We start from the raw sequence: 26293 nt of genomic DNA on the forward strand, positions 1-26293 counted from the left end.
AAGCGTTGGGGAATACTCCTTTAAAGAATCCCCCTTCTTCGAACCAGTTCCGGACCACGTGGGGAGGTCACCTGACTTTCCTGTTTTGAAAATGGAAGCCGAGGGAAGGAGTGGGCGTTCGGGAGAAAGAACGCGAGTCACGGAGGAAACGTCGACGGAGCAGGACTACATTCGCACTTATCTCGTCACCCCAGGACTTCGCGAGCCCGACGAACGTACAGACGAGACACCGGAGGACTCGAGGCAACGGAACCGAGAGACGGAGAAGACGACAAGGGAACCGGACCCGTTCCGGTATCACGCTGAAGCGGGCCACGTCCCAGGAGGGGCGTGGCTGTTCAAGGTACGGGGACAACTAGGGGCGCTGTGGGGTAGCGCGACTGGGTCAGACGGGGACCGGCAGGGGGGAGGGGTGGGGGGGGGGGGTACGAACCTGGAAGTCTTAGAGCGCCCAGAGGTGTTTTCACGGTGTAAAGATTACCCTGCCTGCAAGGGTTTCCTCACTTACCGCTGGTGATGGCAGTTGCTTGTGTGTCCCTCACTCCCCAGTCCCAACAATACCTGGAGAACAGGACCCAATATTAAGGGTTGTTTTCTTTTTCTTGTTTTCTTTTCCCTCACGCTGCAACCTGCATTCCATCGCCTTGCAAGTCCCCGCTAAGCTGCCAAGCCTGAAGCTACAGTGGACGTTTGGTTCGCCCAGTTTATCCTTTACAGCAAGAGGACGAAGACCCCATTGAGTTTGTAGATGCCTATCATCACCCTAAAGACAAGATATTGTTTCTTCTGTTGAAAAGAACAAAATAAAGAAGTCTTGTACTCATCGTAGAGCCTCTGTCCTTACTTCTCCACCACGCAACACTTACAAAATGAGTTGGCCCTTTTGATGTAGTACATGAGAGCTCTCTTGACATCTAAGTGTGGCGGGCTCTCTTAGCCACTGACTGTGGATGTGGAAAGAAGACTGGGAGTTCTATGGTCTGGTTGAGAGGAAATGGAGAAATAACCTGGGTCAGGAACGTTGGGTTGGTGCAAAATACTACTCTATCATTGCGGACCGGAATGAAAGGAACTGTAAAGGGCAGGAATGCATTGGTTCTAAACGGAGAACCATGAGTCTGGGAAAAGACTATGTCCAGGATCCATTGATGGGCTGGTGGCACCATAGGGGAATGACTCTTTTGAGGACCTCCATGAAAGCCTTGATGACTGGCATAAGGAACAAGGAAGAATGTTGTCCGTTTTGCATGTAAGCAGCTATGGCAGCTAGATGAAGTCTAATGAAAGTGTATGTTAACCCCGAATGTTAAAGGTGAAGATATGATGTCCTGAACCCCAGGTTCAGTGGATCTTTATGCTTTGGTATAGAGTATCAGACAAATATTTCCATCTTGCTACATAGCAAGCTTGATTAGTTGGTCTGTGGGCTTCTCTAAGGATATCCATGCACCCCTTTGGGATGCGTAAGTAGCCAAACTCTAGGACCTCAGATGCCAGATCGCTAGCTTGAGCTGTTTGGAGTCTGGATATCTGATCTGTCCATGATTTTTGGTGAGAAGGTCTTCTCTGTTGAGGAGGTTTTTGTGGGGACTGGTGGACATTTTGAGTAGAGTGGAGTACAATGATTGTCTGGGACATTTTTCTCATCTTATACACCACAAGAGGAAGGAGTGCGAGATTTAGAAAAGTGTAAGCAAATATCCCTGACCAGTTCATCCACAGTACACTGCCCATGGACTGTGGGTGTGGGAGCCTGCTGCTGAAGTTTAGGCATTTTAGGATACATGGGGTAGTGAACAGGTCTATCTGTGGAGTGCCCTAGCATTTGAAGAAGCGGTTTAGTACTTGGGGATTGAGTGTCTGCTCATGGACTTCCTGGTGTGATCTGCTGAGTAGGTCTGGTAAGTCGTTGTCCAGCTTTGGAAGATAATCGTCTATCAAGTGGATGCTGTGATGAAGGTTGTACATGTCCCTTGATGTAAGGTGGGTCACAAGATGAGGCCTTGCACTTTCTATCTACACTTAGGGCTACTACCCTGGTTTTGAGTGGGTCCTAAAAGGGCTCTGCAGCTGGTTTGAGCATGTCCTTTAACATGGGTAAAAACTGAATAGTGCGCTCGAGAGAGTGTCTCAACTAAGAAGTAGTATTCCTCTTGAACTACATGGAGGTCCGTTTTATGGTATTGGGCCACCCGTTATATTAGCTAATTGTATGAGGTTGTATCGTCTTAGAGGGAGGGTTTGGAGGCATACAGATCTGGGTCGGGGTACACAGGAGGGTCTACAGAATAATCATCCCAGGGGTCTCCCCACTCACCTTGCTCCCTAGCTATGTCATATGGCTCATCTTTGTGGCAGAGTCTATGTGATCTTGGCAAGGATTTTGGTGAACCCAGAGGTGTGCATGCCTTTGGTAGTGTGTCTAGAGTTGTCAGGGGACTGAGAGGAGGAGATGGCGCAGGAGGAAAAAGAGGCAGAGTAGGTGGAAAAGGCGTGGAAGGGGCAAAGTAGATGGGGCTGGTGCCCATGTCGTTGAGTCTCTTTTTATACATGGGATCCAGTTCTGCTACTGAAGCAAAAGCCTCCTTGAAGGTCTGCTTCTTCTGAGGTAGTATTGTGTTGAACACTTTAGCTGGTGGTTTTGTAGCAATCTTTTCCCGTAATAGGATGAATATACAGTCTCTTTTGCTGTGCATTAAGTGCTGCTGGGAGCAGCTGGAGTACTGGATGCTCTGATTTGTCAGGGCTTTCGGAGCTGGTGGTCTTCGACGTCCTGAAGCAACACCTTCAAAGTCGTCGGTCTCAATGCCAAGGTAGGTCTTGAATCCCAGTGTTTTGGACCGAAGGTGGTGTCGGCTCCAAGATAGTTTTCAGTATCTGTGTCATGTTGGGGCTTGTTAGTGTTTTAGGTGCTGGCATGCCCTTTGGTGCAGAGGAGGTAAAAAGTTTTGGCGTTTGGTCTGGAATGTTGACAGCGTGTGGATGCATGGGGGTCCGGCTCCATGGTCATCTTGTGAGTTTGACCTGCACCACAGCCATGCGGTGCCCAAGAGGGCTGGATCAACTTTGAAGGGCTAATGGCTTGAACTCCTCAGGGTTTTGCTCTGCCTCCTCTCGAGGGACTTTGGTCATCTTGGTATGAGGATCTACCATACTCACAGCCAGTGGCATTGTCTGTTTCTGTGGTCCTGTTGCCTTGATGTTGAGGTGGGATTGTTTCTGCTCTTCCTCTGAACCAGAGGAGAAAGCCCCCTGTGGCGAGGATTTGTTGGACAGAATGTCCGAAGGCCTAACTTCAATGTCCTTGGCACCAAGGGTTTCTTCCTCAAAGATATCCGGGGTGCCCTCTATTGAGTTTCTTTACATCTTATGGTGAGCCCAGTACCAGTACCTTTGGTGACGAAGAATATTTTTGGATCAAACACCACACAGGCCGCACACTTGGTGTCATCATGCTGAGGCGATAAGCCTAAATTACACACCTAGTGGTGATCAGACCAGGGGTATTTTAAGCTACAACAGGGCAGTGTTGTAATGAGGTCCATTCCATGACCAGGTGTAAATTCTCGAAGGATGAAACATTGAGTAGATGGTTCGGGGCTCAAAGACCCTACCCGGGCCCGCAGCAAACGGTCTGCTGATCCTCTGTGTGGTGGTGGTCCCAGTAGCGAGATGGTAGGAGTGTGTGGTTTTCTGCTTTGATTGGTGTTCCGGGAATGATAGAGGGAAGTGTCGATCCTGGAGCTATGGTCGTCATGTCTGAACCTGATGATGGAAAAAAACAATCAAAAATGGAGTCTGAGCCATTGTGCAATGCAGGCAAAAGGAGCAGTTACCATATACCTTGTGACTCGAGAATTCTTTGACATAAAAAAAGTTGCAAACATCCGAGCCCAACACTAGAAAGCAGCAGTATGCAAAGCATGTGTATACACATGTTACGAACAATTAGGTATTGAAGCAAAGAGAGTATGAGTGCTTGGATAATTGCTGGGGATGTCAAAAGTGAATTTGTATAGTAATTTTCTGAGTCCATGTGATTTTATTATAGTGGGGTTTATAGTGGAGCTACTGGACAAAGAAGAGTGTCAAGAGAATTGGCCTCTGTGCAGAGGTTGGGTTGCTTTGAAATCGTCCTAGGTTTAAAGGTGTTAGAGCAGCTAATAAGGAAATGTTGGATATTATGACATTCGAAAAGTGAGAGGTAAGGAAAATGCTACTTACCAGTATGCGTCTGTTCTTGGCATGTAGAGCTACAGAGTTGTACACTTTGCACAGATCACCATCTGGTGTTGGGCTTGGATGTTTGCATGTTGTTTTTGTCTTCGAAGAAGTTTTGTAGTACGAGGTTCATGACTCCTCCTTCGGTCGACAGTGCGCATGGGCATCGGCTCCATCGTTAGATTGTTTTTTCCACATAGGGTTAGAGGGAGTAGTGAGAAGTAGAAAGATGTCTTTGCGTAATGTATCTAAGTAAGATAATACTGGAACAGATTGAGGTATCCAGGGAGGCGGGTGGGCGTGGACAACTCTGCAGCTCTACATGCCAAGAACAGATGCATACTGGTAAGTAGCATTTTCCGTTCGAGGCATATGAGCTGCAGGTTGTACACTTTGCATAGACTATACAGCAGTTACTACTTAGCGGTGGCTACCTGTATCTGTTGCAGTAGTTTGGAATAGTGTTCTTTATACAGCCTGGCCCACACTAGCTTGTTGTTTTGCCTGCACATCTACTCAATAGTTTTTTGTGAAGGTGTATGGTGTAGCCAAAGTTGCTGCTTTGCATATGTCATCTAGGGGAATGTTCCCTAAGAATGCCATTGAAGCCCCTACTTTGCGTGTTGAGTAAGCTCTAGGGGGAATGGTTAACGTGCGTTTGGCTTTGATGCAGCATATTTGTATGCATTTTACAATCCACCTCGCAATTCCTGTCTTGGATATAGGATTACCTTTATAAGGTGGGGAAAAAGCCACAAAAAGTTGTTTGATCTTTCTAAAGGAGTTTGTTCTTTCAATGTAGTAAAGTATTGCTCTTTTCACATCTAAGGTGTGTAGAGCTTGTTCTGCCATTGAGTATGGTTGAGGAAAAAACACTGGGAGTTCAACAGACTGGTTGAGATGGAAGGCAGATACTACTTTAGGTAAAGATTTAGGGTTAGTCCTAAAAACCACTTTATTATGATGGATCTGTAATAATGATTCTTGTATAGTAAATGCCTGGAGTTCACTGGCTCTTCTGAGAGATGTGATAGCAATTAGAAAGGCTACTTTGCAAGTGAGGAACTGTAGTTCGCATTTGTGGAGAGGTTCAAAAGGTGGACCCATTAGTCTGGTAAAGACTATATTAAGGTTCCACACTGGAGTGGAATTATTCTTTTAAGTCCTTCCATAAAAGCTTTAATAGCAGGAACTCGAAACAAAGACAAGTGTTGTCTGTTTTGTAAGTAGGCGGCTAAAGCAGCTAGATGTAACCTAATAGATGTGTATGCTAGGTTACATTGTTGTAGATGCAAGAGGAAACAGATGATGTTCTGAATGGAAGCATCTAGTGGGTTGATCTTGTTGTGTTTGGAATAAATTACAAATCTCTTCCATTTTGCCGCATAGCATGCCCTTGTTGTAGGGCGTCTAGCTTCTTTGATAACGTTCATACATTCTGGTAGGAGATTGAGATAGCCGAACTCTAAGATTTCAGGTGCCAGATCGCCAGGTTGAGTTGATTGGGATCTGGGTGTCTTATCTCGCCATGGTTCTGAGTAAGCAGTTTGTGCGAGAGGTGTAGTTTTTGATGTGGTACTACTGATAGTTCCAATAGAGTTGTGAACCATGGTTGCCTTGCCCATGTTGGAGCAACTAGGATCATTGTGAGGGAATGTTATATGAGTTTCCGAACCACTAACGGAATGAGTGGGAGAGGCGGAAAAGCGTAGGCAAATTTACCTGACCAATTCATCCATATCGCATTGCCTTTGGACAATGGGTGTGGGTACCTGGATGCGAAGTTTGGGCCTTTTCCATTTTGATGTGTGGCAAACAGATCTATTTCTGGGTGTCCCCACATGAGAAAGAATGGAAGAAGAACTTGAGGATGAAGTTCCTATTCGTGGATCTGGTGTGCTTGACGGCTGAGCAGATCTGAAATCTGATTGTGTATACCTGGGAGATGTTCTGCAAGGAGGTATATCGTTTGCGGAATGGCCGATCTCCATATGCTCTGAGCTAGGTGTGAGAGCTGCAGGGAGTGTGTTCCTCCATGCTTTTGTATGTAATACATTGCTGTCATGCGGATCAGGACAGTCTTGCCCAGAAGGTGTAGTTGAAAAGATTTCAATCACAGGAAGATTGTTAACAATTCCAGGTAGTTGATGTGAAATTGTTTTTGTTGGGGGGTCCAGAGACCCTGAATGGTATGGGTTTGGAGATGAGCTCCCCAGACAGTGAGCAATGCGTCTGTTGTTAACACGTCTGTGGAACTGGCTCGAGAAACAACCGCCCTTTGGAAAGGTTTTGTGTGTTCCACCATTGTAGGGAGCGATGTGTGCGGTCGTCCACCAACACCAAATCTGTTAGTTGTCCTTGAGTCTGGTTCCACTGATGTGCCAAACACTCTTGTAAATGGACGCATTTGTAGTCTTGCATGAGGAATGAGAAAATGCAAGAGGCCATCATCCCTATTGATTGCATGAACACTTGTGCTGGTAGTGAGTGTTGTGGCTGAAATGTTTGGACTTGCGCTTGTATAGCACTTATCCTGACTGGGTTGGGATGTGCTAGGGCTGTGGAAGTGTTTATTGTAGCTCCTAGGTATTGTTGTATTCTGGACGGTTGGAGGTGGGATTTGCCCAGATTTATGGTGAATCCCAGACTGTGAAGCAGCTGTATTGTGCTGAGCGTGTGTTAAACACAGCTGTTGTGCGATTTTGCTTTTATGAGCCAGTCGTCCAGATAGGGGAAGACATGAATGTGTTGTCTTCTTAAATGGGCTGCAACCACTGCGAGGCACTTGGTGAAAACTCTGGGTGCCGATTTGACCCCGAATGGTAGAACTTTCAATTGGTAGTGTTGACAGTCTACCACAAACCGGAGCTATTTCCTGTGAGCGGGATGAATGGGAATGTGGAAGTTGGCGTCCTTTAGATCTAGGGTGGAGAGAAAGTCGCCTTGCTAAAGTAGTGGAAGCGCTTGTTGTAAAGTGACCATGTGGAAGTGGTCCGATTGGATGTAGAAGTTGAGTAGTCTGAGGTCCAGTATTGGCCTGAGAGAGACGTCCTTTTTTGGAATTAGAAAATAAAGGGAATAGATCCCTGAGCCTTGATGATGCAAGGGAACTGGCTCTATTGCATGTTTTTGTAATAGTGCAAGAACCTCTTGTTTGAGAAGCGTCAGGTATTCTGGTGACATTGGACGCTGTTTGGGAGGAATGTTGGGAGAGGTAAAAGTGAGTTCCAGGCAGTAACCATACTGGATAATTTGTCTTACCCACTTGTCTGTTGTGATGGAATTCCAGACAGGCAGGAACTGTGACAGGCGTCCCCCGACAGGAGTGGGATGATCGGGAGGAAGCGCAGGGAAGTCACTGGTTGGTGTTAGGGGAGATGCGGGTGTTGTTACCCCTGGGTCTGCCCTTGTTGGTGTTGTCCCTATAACCTCCTCTAGAGTAACCTCTGGAAAAAGAGCCCTGGTTGGGACTTTTGTAGGATGAGGACGGCTGTTCTGGTGTATTTGTTTTGGAGCCTGCTCTATAAAATGAACGCCGAAAGGAGCCTCTAATAGATGTTGAATGCAGTGCTCCCATGGAATTGGCAGTCTCTGTGTCCTTCTTTATTTTTTCTAAAGATGTGTCCACTGCAGGGCCAAAGAGGTGCTCATGATCAAAAGGCTGATTAAGGATACTGTTCTGTACTTCTTGTTTAAAGCCAGATATCCTGAACCAGGCATGTCTACGTAGTAAAACACTAGTATTTACTGTGCGGGGCGCGGGGTCTGCTGCGTCGAGCGCACATTTGATGGATGTGTTAGTGATCGGTTTGCCTTCCTGTATAAGGTCATTGGCTTTATCCTTATATTGTTGTGATAAGTGTTGAATTAGCTTTTCCAGCTCATCATAGTGAGCCCTGTCATACCTTGCTATGAGGGTTTGAGTGTTGGCTATTTTCCAACAATTAGCAGCTTGAGACGCCATGCGTTTGCCTGATGCGTCTAACAACTTAGATTCTTTGTCAGGAGGTGGAATGTCACCTGACCCCTGAGAATTTGCCCTTTTGCGTGCATTGGCTACGACCAGGGAGTCTAAAGGAAGTTGACCCTTAATGTACATGGGGTCAGTGGGAGCTGCCTTGTATTTTTGATCAACTCTGGGGTTAAGCACCCTTGCTGAAAACCGGGTCTTTGAACACCTCTAGAGTGTGTCTAAGAAGACCTTTTAGCACTGGCAAGACATTGGATGATTTTTGTGGCTGGTCAAAGGTTTCTAGAAGGAAATCCTCTTCTACAGGGTCTGAGTGTAGTTTGACTCCATGATATGTTGCGGCCCTATTTATTAGTTGGGCAAAACCCACATTGTCATCTGGTGAAGATGGTTTTGAGATGTAGAAATCCGGATCATTTTGTAAATCTGGATCGGTATTATAATCATGCCATGGGTCTGGATCCTGTGGTGATTCATCAGGATCCTCAGTGTGTCATGGTATTATACTATCATCTTCTTGCCCATCCCCATGTGCATCGTCACTATCCTCTGGTTGTGGAGAATATGCTGGATAAATTAGTAGGTTAGGGTTAATTGGTGGGGGGGTGAAGGTGGTGGCGAAGTGTTAGTGGCCATGTGTATTTTCTTTAGAGGAACCGTTGCATGTGTTAAATGTTCTGGTTTCCTCTTTGTAGGTAGCAAAGTAACTATATTACCAGTCTTTGTGTGAATTAAGATGGTGGTTTGCTTCGGATCTGTAAGAAAAAGTTCTTTGGAATCAATAGTTTTCTTCAGCGTGGAAGATTTGTCTTTGGAAACTGGTCTTGGCTGTTTAGCAACAGTGTCCGATATAGAAGCTTTCCCTGGCTCTATGAACTTTTGTGCGGATTGTTTTGGCTCCGGAGGTATTTGCTTGGGAGGCTTAGTTATGGAAGGCTTCTCTTTAGATGGTTTCGGCTCCGAGGTCTTCGGTGCTGAGGTCTTATCCAGCTGTTTCTGTGCTGAGGTATTATCCGGCTGCTTCAGTGCCGAGGTCTTATCCGACTGCTTTGGTGCCAAGGGGTCTTTTGGCGGCTTTGGTGCCAAATGTTTTCCGGTGCCGATGGAGGGGGGCGCGGCATCTCGGGAGACTTAGCTTTTGGCACCGAAGATGGTTTTTCAGGACCAGGTGGCTGGCTTGAGTCGAAGCCGGAAGCCTTTTGTTTTTCCTTCGGAGCCAGGCCTGGAGGTGGGGCGCTGGAAGTCTTTGCTTGGTGTGGACCTGAGCCCGGAGGCGAAAGTGTCACCGGAGCCTTTGGTATGGGCTTGGGTGGGGCGGGGGCCTCAGTACTCACGTCCCTTTGAGCCGGGGTGATGTCATCTTCAGCGTCGGGAGACTTCTGCTTCGGAGTCCGGGACCTGTTCTTCCTGTTCTGGTTCTGGTAGGCTATCGGGACCTGGATGGAATGGAACCTGTGCCTCGGGACATCTTGTGGCGTCGAGCTCGACGATCCCGGATGGTCTTCTTGGACTTGAAGGATAGACAAGCCTCACAGTTGTCCTCTCGATGTTCTGGAGAGAGACACAAATTACAAACAGGGTGGAGGTCCGAGTGAGGAAATTTATCACCACACTGGGGACATTTCTTAAAGGGAGTCCGTTCCATCGATGTCCGTCTTTATTAGCGCGGGTAGGCCCAGCGGGCCGTGTCGAAGTTCGAGGGGCATCGAAGTTTTTCTAAAGTTGTCGTCGAGGGTGCGCGTCGAAAGGAACGCGATCGAGACCATTCCGTCGGTTAGCTGTGCTTGCGCGTCAAAAGGGGGTTCGATAACGACACCGACCCAGAGCGCAGCAAGTCACATCCGAACCCGATGGCGGAAAAAATGGAAAGCCGATGCCGATGCGCACTGTCGACCGAAGGAGGAGTCACCAACCTCGTGACTACAAGACTTCTTCGAAGACAAACACAACATGCAAACATCTGAGCCCAACACCAGATGGCGATCTATGCAAAGTATGCAACCTGCAGCTCATATGCCTCGAACAAGGTGTTTTTTTTTTATCTGATACTCATTTTAGAGACATGCAGTGTTGTAACTCTATAAATCACATTGTTGACTTTTCCTTGACTAGAAGTGTACCATGAAGCTGCAAAATTGCATGAATTCACCATGGACTACGGAAAAGGTCAATCTCTGTTGTGTCAGCAGTTTCTCCCCATAACATAATTTGTCATTCATGGCTTGTATTAACATTTGTTTTAGACAAGCAAAAATAATAATGAAAATGTTCTAATTATTCAAATAGAATTTTCTTTCCCATCATGTTGTTTCAGATTATAAAGCAATAACAACAACCGTAACACTATCATCATGACTTTATTGCCATGGAATTGTTAAGATTTCCAAATTGTCAACAAAAGTATTAACTGCCATCCCTGATTTGCTTCCATCGTTGGAACACCTTTATTTTTCACTGAAATGTTTTACACTAAAACAAAACTATCGGAAGTTTGCTCCTTACTGTCCACAGGAGGAATCCATCTGAAAGAATGCTGGTTCCATGAACAGTTCCAGAACCTCTTTCTTCCATGCTCGTTTGGTGTATGCGTATCCGCTCAAACTGTTGAGAAGCATTGCACTGGCTCGGAAACTCGGGGCATTATAGGCACTAAAAAGACATCATATAAACTTACTGAATATCTAAAGATGTACTTATAATTATAAACACAAACCAACATTTTTCTAAAATATCCAACAATCCTAATGCTATGGCAAGTATAGCAAGCACAGGTAAGGACAATGGCTGTTTATTAGTGAAAAGGTTTGGTAATAGCCGATCAATACTGTGTGCTATCACCAGCTAACCTAGAAAGCTCATCCGATAATGAAGCAGCATCTTGGCTTGCAACATTAGGCCCATTTGCAGAAAGAATTGCATTATCAGATTTAAGATAATCCTCAAAAGGAGTCAGAAGAGTAAATATGTGTTGTAAGAGAGATACTTAAAGGTCACATGCAGAAAAATATTGCATAGTATATTTGTTCGACAAGATGAAAGCATTTCCTTTGCATCATTAGGAAAGCCTATGTGTGTGCATGTTTTCTCTGAACAAAAAAAGCTCTAAATCCAACACGCCATTATGACAGCAAAGTAAAACAAATCAACGCATGAGGGTGATTAGTATTAGAATGAATAGCACTATGTTTTTATGATACAGTAGACAAACAAGTACTATTAGATTTAAAAAAAGGCAATAAACCAACAATTAAAATGAAATGTTGTTGTTTCAGCTAAGTAAATACATATCAAAGATGACACACTGGCTGTAGTCTTCCAAAATGACTATTTGATGGCCCATCACAATCACCAAATAGGAGTGCAAGTGGGACAAAGTAACCAACCATGAAATGCCACAGTCTTGTAGGAAAGCCTTTAAAAGCAATAGCAAACTATGAAAAACACCTGAATGGCAATCATCACAGGAGTGCTGTATCATATTTCACTGATCACACTCAACAGGACAGAGTAATGATCAGCTCTTTGTAGGCTTTGCTGGAGCTAAAATGAGCAAGTCAGTGACAAAATACACCAGACCTCATTGGGTCACCTTTTGTATCAAGATTTGCGATGCCTTAGCTAAAAAATATCCTCTAGACAGCATTTATGCTCACTCCACTAGGGCCAGGAATGCCCCCATGGCTATCACCAGAGTGACCTTGTGGTTGAAATCTGCCGGACATCAATGTAGTCGTCCCTACATACTTTTGCAAAGCATTACAACCTCACAGCATGCAGTGACTGGGACTCTGCCAGAGATGTGCTGCATGACTTCTTTGGTTAATCAGCACTATTCAATCCCACATGCCAGAAAGGTATTTGTCTGGGCCTCATTCAGGACATGATGTATCTTCATTAAGATGTATCCATCAGAAGAAAATGTTACTTACTTTTGATAACTACCTTTCTATTGGCTACTGTATCAACCTGCAGATTCCTCACCCGTTGACCCTCCCCAGGTGTAAGACTGAATGTGGAAACTTTCATAACTCTTGCACACTGGCAGGGGGCGCCTAACTCCATCTTGGTGCTGGAAGCAACGCCTTGATGACTCAATGGAGCCGTGCAGTGCTCACCCCAGTGTATAGACGTCAGTATCCTTTCTCTTTATTCTGTGTCCTTCGAGGCAGAGATGAGGAAAGACCTCAATTGGAACCTTTTTACTAGGACTTATGACTATCCTCCAGTGGGAAGGAGGGCGAGATTGGTGAGCTGCAGGTACGAAGAGTATCATCAGTCATTGTTTGCTGTTTCTATGTCATTAGTAATAACATATTTCATTTTATATTCTGTTTCCTCCTTGTTTTTTCCTTGTATTGTGCCCCTTAGACTTTGCCACTTGGATTGGGCCTTCAGCAGTATATTAAGTACCCTTTGGAGCGGGTTGAAGCTATGCTCATCTAATGGATCTAAAAGTTTTACTTGGACCTTTTTTCAAGTATGTGTTGCTCTGTTCAACATTTAGTGTACCAATTGGTGGGGCTTGGCCTAGAGACTTTGTTGCCCCACTCTTTATATCTGCTCCTGCCTCTCTAATCTGCTAAATTCTTGTAATTTGATCGTCTCTTTATAGCTTGTATCATGTCACTTTATATATATTGTCTTTTGCACCACCATTGGTGATGGGTTACTTTTACTTTTTCCTATTCGTTGCTACGCTGTCTTTTCAATCTTTGGAATGGTCTTTGCTCCTCTGGTCTCTTGATTTTATATATTTGACATGATTTATTCATTACATGTTTTTGCCCCACAGACCAACAGTTTTAGCTTGAGTGACGCCCAACATTAAGACTAAATTATGGTCATAAGTAAACCACTTGGTTGTCCATACAGACTGTAATATTAATTGCGCCCTGAAGAAGGAGCTCACTGGATTTCATGGGATCTCCGAAACGCGCGTCAGCGTTTTTTTCTCTGTTCATTGTTTTGGTCTCTTATGTATGTCTCATTGTACTGTGTAATGCATTGTTTAGTATGAACAATTGTTACTTACCTGTAAACAGGTGGTTCTCCAGAATTGGTGTCTTTCATAGATTCACATGCTTGAATATTCCCCGTCGTCGGAGTGGGAGTCCCACGGTAAATAATATAGCAATACATAAAATATATATATATATATATGTAGTCATAAATATATAGTCATAATATATATATATATATATATATATATAGGTAATCATCTAAGACAGAGATATAAATAGGTAAAAACCTCAAGAATGTCCCATATATGAGATCTGTATAGAGATACATAGAAAGAGAAAAAAGACATTCGCAGTCTATCTCTGTCATTATGTTAGTCCAAACTCCGGCCAATCAGGCGCCAGCTCCTCTCCAGAACCTTCTCCTCAGAGCTCCTCACCTCAGATTTTCGTAGCACCAAAGTGACTTTTAGAGTGTATGAGGAGAAGAGAGTCTCTGAAGGGAGGAGGGAGGGTCGCATGTGAATCTATGAAAGACACCAATACTGGAGAACCACCTGTTTACAGGTAAGTAACAATTGTTCTTCTCCAGTATTGGGGTGTCTTTCATAGATTCACATGCTTGAATATAGAATAGCTAGCAGTAACAATCATCATTGTTTCCATGATCACACAGCTTCGAAATTGTAATGACAATCAATCTTCTTATGCATATGACAGTACTGAATAACTGTAACAGTATAAATGCATCATTATGTCAATTATAAATGGAAACAATATGGAGGAGGGAAGGAAGAGGCTCATCTTATTTAAAAAGATTGCGAAGCACTGCCTGCCCAACTGCAGCATCCTCCTCGTTTAAAGTTGTCAAGCAATAGTGTCTTGTAAACGTGTTTCTGCTCGACCACGTAGCTGCTCTGCAGATCTGATGCCAAGGCACTCCAGCAAATAAAGCAGTTGAGGAAGACATTGCTCTGGTGGAGTGAGCCCTCACTGGTGACTGCAATGGCTTGTTTGCCTTTTGATGGCAGAAGACGATGGCAGCTGAAACTCAACGTGCAATAGTTGGTTTCGTCACTGGACGACCCTTGTGAAAGCGTCCAAAAGCTATGAATAGTTGATCAGTCTTTCGTAAAGCAGCCGTTCTGCTGATGTAGAATGTTAAACATCGTTTCACATCCAGGGAATGTAATCCCTGCTCCGCAGGAGTTTGCGGATTAGCAAAGAAAGTTCTTAAAATCACTGGTTCATTAATATGAAAGTCTGAAGGTACCTTCGGCAAGAAAGTTGGATTTGTACGCAATACTACAGAATCTGGTTTGAACTGTGGGAAAAAGGTGGATTTATTGTAAATGCATGAATGTCACGGACGCGACGTGAAGACGTTAGCGCCCGAAGAAGAGCCACCTTCCATGTTAGATACTTCAACTCGGCCTTGTGAATCGGTTCGTACGGTGGTCTCATTAGTTGAGCCAATACGATGTTCAGATGCCACAATGGAGGAGGGCGTCTAACAGGAGGAAATTTGCAAAATAACCCCTAGAAGAATTGATGGATAATCCTTGAAGAACAAAGGGAAGTTGAACCATCCTGACGGAAACGGGAAATTGCCGCCAGAAAAAACCCCTAAAGGTTGCATAAGAGAATCCGGAGTTAGCTAAATGCAAGAAAAAACGGTAACAATTGTTCTGGTGTGGAGTGAAACGGGTGCACCCCATTAGATGCACACCAGTGGAGAACCTTTTCCACTTTAATTTGTACGTTTTCACCGTAGAAGGAGCCCTCGCCTGAACCAAAATGTCTCTACAGTCCTGTGGAATGTCTAAATGGGCAAATTCACAGTGCTCAGGTTCCAAGCTGATAAGCTCAGTGAGGAGGGATTCGGATGACAATTTTTTTTTTTTTTTCCTTGTCCATCGTGAGTAGATCTGCACGAGGATGTAGAAGGATTGGTTCGCATTGAGCCAGTAGGAGTAGTTCTGAGAACCATGCCTGCCGAGGCCAACGGGGGGCTGTAGAAGTAGATGGCAAGGTTGCCTCTGCATCTTCCACAGAAACTCGAGGTATGAGTGGGATTGGGGGAAGAACAAACGTAGTCAAACAGATTGTACCAGTTCATCAAAAAGGCATTGCCCAGAGATCCTTTGTGGGGATGCCAGCTTGCGTAATCTCGGCATTTCCGGTTCTCTAGTGTGGCAAAGAGATCCAGCTGTGGGCGACCCCATCGTTGAAATATCCTCTCTAGAGTTGGTTGATGCAACTCCCATTCGTGGGTCGATGAGGAGGACCTGCTCAGGGAATCCGCCAGGATATTGGATACCCCCGGCCGATGAACTGTTGCAATCGTGATGCGATGGTTGACAGACCAATCCCAAATCGACTGAGCTAGTCGAGACATTTTCGGAAATTTTGTTCCGCCCTGCTTGTTTATATAGTGCATGCAGGTTGTATTGTCTGTCTGTATCAGGACTGGATTCTCCTTGGATTAAAGGATGAAAAGCTTTGAGAGCCAGAAATATATAGCCATGAGTTCCAACCTGTTGAAGTGCCAGATTTTTTGACATATTGACCATTTTCCTTTTATTGATAAATCCTCCAAATGAGCACCCCATCCTTCCAGAGAGGCGTCTGTTATTGTCATGTCTGGTACCATTGTCAGAAAAGAAATGCCTTCCGTTAGATTTAACGGTTGTGTCCACCACTTTAGCGCCAACCTCATCCGATCTGTGACGTTTACAACATCGTTTAAAGAACCTGTAACCTGGCGTTATTGGACATCCAGTTTTCCTTGGATGGGGCGTGTCTGTAATCTGTAATGAGGGATCAATGCAATGCATGATGACGCCATTTTCAGAAATGACTTCAATATTCTTACAGAAACTGATCTTTTTGATCTGATAAGGGTTACCAGTCGGAGAATTTTTTGAAGACGGTCTTGGGAGAGAAGTGCCCATGCTGACACTGTGTCTAAAGTTGCTCCCAGAAAATCCGTGCGATGAGAAGGCTGTAGATGGGACTTTGTGGTATTTATGGAGAGCTCTAAGGCGCGAAAACACCTCCTGGCAAAGATGTGTGTGTTGTAGAAGTTATGTTATGTTATGTTATTAAAAATTTATAAAGCGCACGTACGCCCGAGGGCTTCTTGGCGCTGGAAAGATAAAAAACATAACAAAGGGTGAGTCTACCGGAAGCGTTATTTCAAGTAAGCTTTTGTGAAGAGGTGAGTCTTGAATGCCTTTCTGAAGGCAAGGAGGTCTTTACTCTGTCTGAGGGCTAGTGGCAGAGAATTCCATAGGGTAGCTGCTAGGAAATGGAAGCTGCTGCCGCCTTGTCGTTTTTTCTTAAAGCGAGGTACTTCAAGAAGGTCTTTGTGGGCAGATCTTAGGTTCCGTGAGGGAACATATCTTCCGATCAGCTGTCTGATGAATAGAGGTCCCTTGCCTTGCAGAGCCTTAAAGATGATGCACCCGGCTTTGAATTCGGCTCTTTGAGCCACGGGTAGCCAGTGCAGGCTCTCTAGGCCTGGTTTAATCGATTCCCATTTGGGTACTTTGCAGATCAGCTTAGCGGCCTGATTCTGCAAGTACTGCAGTCTTCTGAGTTGTCCTACGGGTAGGCCTAGGTATAGGCTGTTTGAGAAGTCGATGTGGGAGAGGACTAGGGCCATGACAACCTGAATTAAGGCGGAGGGAGTGAGGAAATGGGCGATTTTCCTAATTTTCCTCAATTGGAAAAATCCAGAAGAAACCACGGTTCCAATTTGAGATTTTAGCGAGAGGTCCTCATTGATGGTTATCCCCAGACTTTTTACAGTCAGAGATTTCTTAGGGGGGAGGCCCATATCAGTCGGCCAGAAGTTAGGGCTCCAACTGATTTCGCTCTTGCCGGGCAGGATCAACTCAGTTTTCCCTGGGTTTAATTTAAGGTGATTTGAGGACATCCAACTCTGGATTAGAGTCATAGTGGCTTGGAAGTCCTCCACCGCATTTGGGGAGTTGAGAACAAAAACGAGCTGCAAGTCATCTGCATAGTTATATACAGTGACTTTGTGCATTCTCAGGGCAAAAAGAAGGGGCCGCATGTACAAATTGAATAACAAGGGGGATAATGAAGAGCCTTGGGGCACCCCACAGAAAGACTTGACTTTGTCGGCAGAAAAGGAGCCTAAGCGGACAGACTGAGTACGTTCGGAGATGAACGATTTCAACCAGGCTAGGGCAGAGTCTCTGAGACCAGCCTGTTCGACACGGTTGACCAGAATGGAATAGTCAACCGTGTCGAATGCAGCGGACAAGTCAAGAAGTACTAGGGCTTGATGAAGGTAGTTGTCAGCGTTGGACCTCAAGGTGTTCTGGACGGCCAATATTACTGCCTCAGTGGAGTGACCAGGCCGGAAACCTGCTTGGTTGGGTTGGAGATATTCCGTTTCCTCCACGAAATTAGAGAGGCAGTTGGTAACATGCGCCTCCAGCATTTTCGATAGGAAGGGCAGCAAGGATATGGGCCGATAGTTCGTGAGGTCCAGCGGGTCGATACCAGGTTTCTTGGTGAGGGGAATCAATAAGGCCTGCTTGAAGCTGCTAGGCACTGTCCCTGAAATGAGAGAGTCGTTGAGCAAGGGTATCATGCTGTTGGGCAAAGCTCGACCAATTTCTTTCATGATTTGGGGGGGGCAGACATCCATAGGGGAGCCTGATTTGACTCTGGACAGTAGTGCCAAGAAAGTTTTCAAATCGATAAGGGGAAAAGAATGTAAAGTTGAGGGATTGAGATAGATGTCATCCACTGGGGCGCAAGCTGGAAGTGTGGAAATGTTCTGCTTAATCATTAAGATCTTATCGCGGAAAAAGTCATTCAGGGAATTGCATAGCGCTTGTGTGGGAACTACCGGAGGGGAAGTTCTATCGTCATTGCAAAGGTCGTTCACTATCCTGAAAATTTCTTTTGACTTATTGGTGGAGTTTAGGATTTTGGATGAGTAATAGGTTGTTTTATGGTTTTGTAGAGTTTTTTGGTATGTCTTCCTGACTGAGCAGTATGTGGCCTTGGCCAGTGGGCAGTACTGGGAGCGCCAGGTTCTTTCCTTTTGCCTCACTTCCAGTTTCAGTTTTTTTAGTTCAGGTGTAAACCATTTGTGTGCGTCCGGACTCCTAGAGCTGCTGAGATGCGTAGGAGGAGCATAGATGTTAATCGCTGCAGTAAGCCATTCATTGAACCGGCCATCGGCCTCCTCCACATTAGTGCTGTCAAGGGGAAGGGAGTCACCCAAAAATTTAAGAAAGGCTGGCATATCCATAGAGGTCCATTTCCTAATGGTTTTGCTGGTTTGTAGCTTGAAGTGGGTTGTCTTATCTAACTGGAAGGAGAAACTTATGCTGTGGTGATCAGACCAGCAGCAAGGTTTTACGTCTAATGCGGATAGTGACAAGTTCAGAGACCAGATTTGGTCGAGGCTATGGCCCTTCTGGTGAGTCTCAGTGTGGATGTGTTGTGTCAGGTTGAGATCACAGAAAAGTTCACTCATCTCTGCAGGCTGGGGGTCCAATGATAAGTTGTCAAACCAGAAGTTTAAATCCCCAACCAGAAGTAGTTTAGGATGGTTAGTGACCAACGGTGCCAGTAGCTGAGCTAGAGTGGAAGGGAATGTGGCCATGGTTTGGGGAGGGCGATATAGTAGGACCAGTACAAGTGAGCCATTGGGAGTATCTATTTTGGCGACTATGTTTTCAGTATTAGGTAGAGGCAGAGAGGGGAGCTGTCTAATTTGGAATTTTTTATTGACGATTATAGCTGCTCCTCCCCCAGTTTTTCCGCCTGGGCGGAGTGCTGATAGAATGTAGTAAACTGCAGGTAGGGCAGCTAAAATGTCCGGTAGTGAGTCCGGAGTGAGCCAGGTCTCTGTCAATAGCAGCATGTCAGGTTGTTTATCCATGAGTAGCAGAAAAATATCTGATTGGTGTTTAATCATGGAGCGGGTATTGAGATATATACACCTGAACGTGTAGGTAGAGCAGGGTGTGGTCGTGAGCATAGAGTACTCAGGAGCAGGGGCATTTGTGAGGGTGGCGGGGTTGCCTATGCCTAAGTAAGATATACGTTTCGCCGCGTTATGGGGAACAGGTGGACACGTCGTGGCGGTTGGGCGCAGCGCTAGTAGTTCAGCAGAAGTATAAGTGTAGTCGCCCACAGGGTCCTTGGCCCCTGGTCCCGGACGCTCGCGGACGAGCGCAGACGAGCTTGCCTTAAGCGCGCCTTCGGCGCGCAATCGTCGCGCCCGCTGCGCTCGTCCGCTGCGCTTCCTACCAAGGCACATAATTTATGCAGAATGATCAAAGCGTTGGAAGGGGCGTGTCCAACCGAGGGGGCGTGTCTGGTGACGCACCTCGCTCTCGGGAAATGGCGATCAAGGGTAGTAGTGTTCGTTGCAGCGTGAGCCCCCTGTTCCAGGAAGTGTCAGGTAGGTTTTAAAAAGCACAGAATCACACCAATATTTACAAATGCTTAAAATACGCTCTCCCGGCTTTCCGCCTCAGGAGTCCTATGTTAGTGTCAAGCCTCAGAGTCAGCGCGCACTATATAGGCATATGGCGAGGGGGCGTGGCCAACCGAGGGGGCGTGTCTGGTGACGCACCTCGCTCTCGGGAAATGGCGATCAAGGGTAGTGGTGGTCGTTGCAGCGTGAGCCCGCTGTTCCAGGAAGTGTCAGGTAGGTTTTAAAAAGCACAGAATCACACCAATATTTACAAATGCTTAAAATACGCTCTCCCGGCTTTCCGCCTCAGGAGTCCTATGTTAGAAGTTGAACTTTCGATTGTGATTTTAGGAGATAGTCGTCCAGATATAGAAAGATCTGAACACCCTGGAAACGTAGGACGCTACCACAGGGGCTAGCACCCTTGTAAACACTCGAGGAGCCGAGCGTAGTCCGAATGGTAATACTTTGAACTGGAAAATCCTCTCGACCCACTCGAAAACGAAGAAATTTCCGATGTTGTCGTAGTATGGAGATATGCAAATATGCATCTTGGAGGTCGATTGTTTCCATGAAATCTCCTTGTGAAAATAATCGCAAGATCTCTACAAGCGTTCGCCTATGAAAAGATTGTTTCTTTAGATACCTGCTGAGAGCCCTCAGATCTAGAATGGGCTTCCATTCCCCCTTCCTTTTGGTGATAAGGAAGAATCGGGAATAAATCCTTTCCCTCTTTTGAGATCTTGGTACTACTCATATGGCTCCCTTGTGTTATAGAAGTTGAACTTGTTGTAACAGTTCTTTGATATGAGCCGGTGGTAGTCCGGTAGGTGGTGTGGGTGGAGGGAATTCGATGAACTCCAAAGTGTGACCTCTTTCTATAATTTCCAAAACCCAACGGTTCCTTGTATGGAGGACCATTGAAAATAGTACCGATAGATTCGACCTCCAATTTTCTGGGACTGATACAAGTCATGTCTCTTAGGAGTGGAACCCTTGTAAGAGGATTTTCCTCTGTAAGTCTTGGAAGACTGCTGTCGAGAAGTTTGCTGTTGGTTAGAGGAATATCGGTTTGAACCCTGGTTATAAGGTCGATATTGATTGTTTCCTCTTCGAAAATTAGAGGAGGTGCCGCGTCCGCGTGCACCCCGAAAGGGCTGTTTACGAAATTGTAATGTGCTCAGAGAGCGAGCAGTGTCTGTATCTTTCTTTATCGATTGGAGAGCTTCATCCACATGATCTCCGAGTAAAGCCTCTTCGTCATATGCCATGGTCTTTGACGGTTCCGGCAGTTGCTCAACTAGTGTTGACATATCCGCCCATACTTGACAGTCCTAACGACCCAGGATGGCTAAAGCATTAGCCGCTCTCACCATGGTGGAAGCCATCGAAGAGAATTTTCACCCTATGGCATCCACCACGATCAGGTGGTGCAGTGATCGTAGATGCAGGGTTTCTAGCCCGGCGTTGCGCTGCCTGTGTGACTACAGAATCTGGCTTCGCTTGACCAGTGAGGCACGCTGGTGCTCCTAATGGTGATTTGTACTTTTTCTCCAATCTAGGCACCCGTGCCGGAAGACTATTTGAGGCCTTCATAATCTTTTTGCCTTCCTCCCAAATAAATTCGATTATAGGGATTGTATGTGTTTGTTTAACAGGCTGATCTTTGAAATCGTACAGGAAATAATCCTTCGTTAATTTGAACTTTTGTGCTGTCCTATCCCTTAACTGGTGGAACTTGCATATCAACAGGTGGTGAGTCACCAGGTAGCACCGGAGAGGGAGATGGTGTTTGGGCATGATAGTTATCCCACTCCGCCATACCATCATCATCATCATCATCGCCACCATCATCGAGAATCTCACCATCCTCCCTGTCCTGAGGAATTTCTTCTTCTTCAGTATCATGAGGAGGTACTGTCCGAGTTGAAGAATGTCTCAGCGGTACTGTAGGTATTACCACAGAAAGTATTGGAGCCGGTACCGGTTCCGATATAGTTGTTGGCACCACTGGAATAAGCGGAACCACAGACACTTGTGGTGATAAAGGAAAAAAACGCCGATTATAGTCGTCCAACATGAGTTGCAGATTAGTTATCAGTGACAATGGTAGCGTCGCAGTTTGTCTTCCCTAGGAATTTCTTCCTGATAAAATTTTTCCTCATGATCACTATTATCTTCCTGGCATCTTATTACTAAATCTAAGGGACTGTGTGCCGTCCCAACCGATTCAGCTAAACCTTCTTCTGAATCTTGATCTGAGTCAGTGGTAAAACAATAGTGAAGGAAGGCGGGAATCCTCCACCGATATAACCTCACCTGACATATCTTGTCAAGTACTCGGTGGTAATGGTAATAAAGGAACAGCAGCAAAGGACGAAGTAGTCGCTGTATATGTGGAAGAGATTTGGATTTTTAATGACCTCTGTGGAGAAGTCGTCTTTTTTAAACCCTTTTTTTTTTCCACCGATGAGACTGCAGTCGACGGGCTCTGAGGCATAGAAGGCTATTGAAGACATCTTCGTAGACGGAATCGTCGACGGAACCATCGTCGACGGAACTACCATCGAAAGAATCATTGCCGACAGAACCATCGTCGACGGAACCATCGTCGACGGAGTCATCGTCGACGGAGTCATCGTCGACGGAGTCATGGTCGACGGAATCCTCGTCGACGGAATCATCGTCGACGGAATTATCGTCGACGGAACCACCATCGAAAGAATCATTGCCGACAGAACCATCGTCGACGGAGTCATCGTCAACGGAGTCATCGTCGACGGAGTCATCGTCGACGGAGTCATCGTCGACGGAATCCTCGTCGACGGAATCCTCGTCGACGGAATTATCGTCGATGGAACCACCATCGAAAGAATCATTGCCGACAGAACCATCGTCGACGGAACCATCGTCGACGGAGTCATCGTCGACGGAGTCATCGTCGACGGAGTAACTGTCGACGGAGTCATCGTCGACGGAGTCACCGTCGACGGAGTCATCGTCGACGGAGTCACCGTCGACGGAATCATCGTCGACGGAGCCATCGTCGACGGAGCCATCGTCGACGGAGCCATCGTCGACGGAGCCATCGTCGACGGAGCCATCGTCGACGGAGCCATCGTCGACGGAGCCATCGTCGACGGAATCATCGTCGACGGAATCATCGTCGACGGAATCATCGTCGACGGCGTCGGAAACCTCGTCGACGATGAAGCCAGTTTTTTTTTTTTTTTAAACTGGAAAGTTGAAAACCTCACTAGCCTGAGAACTATGTCTCGTGGGCGACACAGCAGTATTCAATGAAGAAGAAGTGGCAGATGTCATAGTCAGAGACATTTTCTTCTTTTTAAGGAAAGGAGCAGGTAACTCCTGTACACTACTGCGTTTTGAGGCTGTGTGGGAACGGCCAGAAGTAAAGTTTTCTACCTCAGAAAATTACTTCATCTTTATCCTTAAGTCACTGGAGCCACAACAAGAGACGGCCTTCCCTGTCTTTCAGAGTTTTTGTAGAAAATTCTACAGAATTTACATTCACCCACTTCATGGTTAGGGTAAAGACAGTAAATGCACTTACTGTGTAGATCTTCTGAGAATAACGTAGCTTTCCACAAAGGAACAAGGTCTAAACAAAGACTTCTTACTTGAAGTCATCCTGAAGAGAAAAAACTGAGCAGAGCTCAGGGAGACACCCTTTCACACGACGTGCGGTAGAAAATCTGAGGTGAGGAGCTCTGAGGAGAAGGTTCTGGAGAGGAGCTGGCGCCTGATTGGCCGGAGTTTGGACTAACATAATGACAGAGATAGACTGCGAATGTCTTTTTTCTCTTTCTATGTATCTCTATACAGATCTCATATATGGGACATTCTTGAGGTTTTTACCTATTTATATCTCTGTCTTAGATGATTACCTATATAGATATATATATATATATTATGACTATACATTTATGACTACATATATATATATATATATATTTTATGTATTGCTATATTATTTACCGTGGGACTCCCACTCCGACGACGGGGAATATTCAAGCATGTGAATCTATGAAAGACACCCCAATACTGGAGAATTTTTGTTAGGTATTTTTGTGCTTTTTCCATGTATCAACTGTGATGAGCTTCTGTATGTTTGTTTTACTTGTCGGGCCTAGGAATTGTTTCTCCTTTGATGTTTGTGCTATATTGTGTCTATTATGAACAAAAAATGAATAAAAAATGAACACTAGTAGTGACATCACTACAGTATTTATGAAAAAATATATTTTTGATAAATAAATGAAAGAAAAAACTTTATAAACTTACTCTTGGTCTGTGGGTGTATTTTATCCAATGGACTAATTGCCTACTATCATTATATTAGTGTGGGGATAGCGTTTTCGTTTTTTGATAACGAAGAGTATCAACAACACAGATCATTACTGAAGGAAAGTAACCTTTTCTTCTGATGGATACTTCTACCTACAGATTCCTCACCTGTTGAATTGATTCTAAAGTAGTACCTATCAGCTGGTGGGGTCTGAAGGTAATCCTGGAGCACCAAGTGTGTGAAATGTCCATCCTTCGCACTTCTGAGACCAAATGATAGTGATTGGGAAAGGTGTAAAGAGGAACCTATGTCGCCACCAGTGTTGCCAGATTGGGCGAGGTCTTGTGCAATTGTGCTAAATTGCTCCCAGTTGATCAAGAACGTAATGCTTTTTGCGGGTACCCATATATTGGGCTTCTCTAAAAAATACTTTTTGTTATAGTTTAGGGCATTGGGCTAGGGCTTTAAGTTAATATAGGGACTAGGTGTTAATGATTGACTGTATTGCCTGGGCCTCAGCTGGTGACCGATGGAGTCGTTCCTGCTCTAACCAATGCCCGCACTTGCAATGTTCTCGGAGCACATAAATAAAAGGCATTGTCATTTACAATGCCAATAGCTCAAACTCTTGTAAATGTGAGACCTATTTCATTGCTAAGAAGTGGTTGCCATTGGCCCGGGCTGCTTGGAAAGTGAAAGGGCGCATGGCATGCTGAATGTTGCAGGAAAGCATGTCGTGCCTGCAGTAGGAGAAACTCATTAAAGAAAATAGTGCTTACAGACCTAATAAGACATACCGTGTAACAACAGAAATAAAAGGGCCAGTCCTCATGGGAGGTTACAAATGAAGACATGGCGGTACTAAGGAGGGACTAACAAGCCTATTAATGAATCAAAAGCCAGCATTTACAAAAGACAATGACAAAAGCCAATTTAAAATATGGGCGGAGCTTCATGTCCATACTCGAATACAGCATGCCTTGCAAAGCAGCCCATGCGCTGCCCTGGCTCGACCTAAAATGGGGAATCACCCGCCCTCCAAAACTGGTGGTGTCACCAACCAAGCTACTTCAAAATGGTGAGAGGTATGCATATGTCAAGGAGCCAACCTGGCACACAAGTGTAATTTATGTCAAATACTGCTGTCACTCACACTTTTGCCAGTCTTAAAGTCTTGGGAGAAGAGAAGCATCCAGCAGAAGGAGGCAGTTTGCACACCACCTCTGTATGCCAGCTCAGCCACTGGTGCTCATTTCTGCCTGCATCACCGTGCCCCAGCCCCTCCTTCCATGGAGGAGCATTGTTGGGCTAGATAGGACTACATTTTGGTTGGCTTTGGGCTAGTGGAGGGATTGAAAATCTGGCAGCACTGGTTGCCTCCTGACAGATCTCAGCAAAAGGAACATGCCAGGCCAAAGCGAAGGTTGGCGATTTTGCCCTGGTGGAATGGGTAAGGATTTCCTCCGGTAGCTTCTATTTTGCAATGGCGTACCACTATTTAATGTACAAAATTACTTAACAGGACAAATTCCTCTACTGGACTGCCTTAACCCTTTTGCTGCCTGAATATTCTAAGAGGAGCTGGTCATCAGACCTAATCTCTTTGGTAGCGTCTATGTAGTAGCTGACTTCCAACCTCAGGGTCTAGCAATGTAACCACACTCCTCCTTGGTGGGATGGGTTGGGGTAAAAGGTGCGATGGGTAATAGATAGCCCCAGATGGAAAGGGATTACCTTCTTTGGGAGGAAAGGTGTTTTAGTTTGTCCAGGAGAAGCATGTGAATAGAGGTCGGACATTTAATGACTGTAATTTACTGATGCGCCTCGCCGCTGTAATGGCAACCAAAAACCATTCTTAAGAGCCAGTAAATACAGCTGCCAACTATGAAGGGCTCAAAAGAAGCACCTATCAAAAATGTCAAAACCAGGTTTAAGTCTCATTGGGGCAGATCAAAGAGTGTGGGAGGAAATATATTTGTCAGTCCCTTCAGAAACATCACCATGATAGGTGGTTTAATGTCTGATTCAAGAGGCAGAAAATGGTGACAAGGCTGCTATGCATCCCTTGAAGGTACCCACCACGCAGCCAATGCGGCCAGTGAGAGTGTAACTCAGAGTACATCAGATGGGAGAGCCCTCAAGGGATCCATACACTGTTCAGCATAAGTGAGTAATTTGTTATGTCTCCCGACTATCTGGTTTGGTAGGGGTACGACAAGCAGATAAGATCATGTCGACCATCTTCAGTGTCAGCTGAAAGGAGCTCAGGTGACTCTGCAAGTTGTGGCACTGAACCTGCCCCTCTGACTGATCGAGATCGAGTTTCACAGTTGTTGAAGCTCCAAAAGGCGTGGGAGCGAGGG

General features: G+C 45.5%; 1 protein-coding gene across 3 annotated transcripts in view; it reads right to left on the minus strand.

Moving 5' to 3' along the window:
- DOP1B (DOP1 leucine zipper like protein B) overlaps positions 1–26293 on the minus strand; it is a 687459-nt gene that overhangs the window by 162328 nt on the left and 498838 nt on the right. For all 3 annotated transcript variants that reach the window (XM_085621292.1, XM_085621294.1, XM_085621293.1), the window contains one exon: positions 10694–10840. In XM_085621292.1, the coding sequence (XP_085477418.1) occupies positions 10694–10840 (147 nt within the window). The remainder of the gene's footprint in view (positions 1–10693; positions 10841–26293) is intronic.

Source organism: Triturus cristatus, chromosome 8, assembly GCF_964204655.1.
Source record: "Triturus cristatus chromosome 8, aTriCri1.1, whole genome shotgun sequence".
Taxonomy (NCBI): domain Eukaryota; kingdom Metazoa; phylum Chordata; class Amphibia; order Caudata; family Salamandridae; genus Triturus; species Triturus cristatus.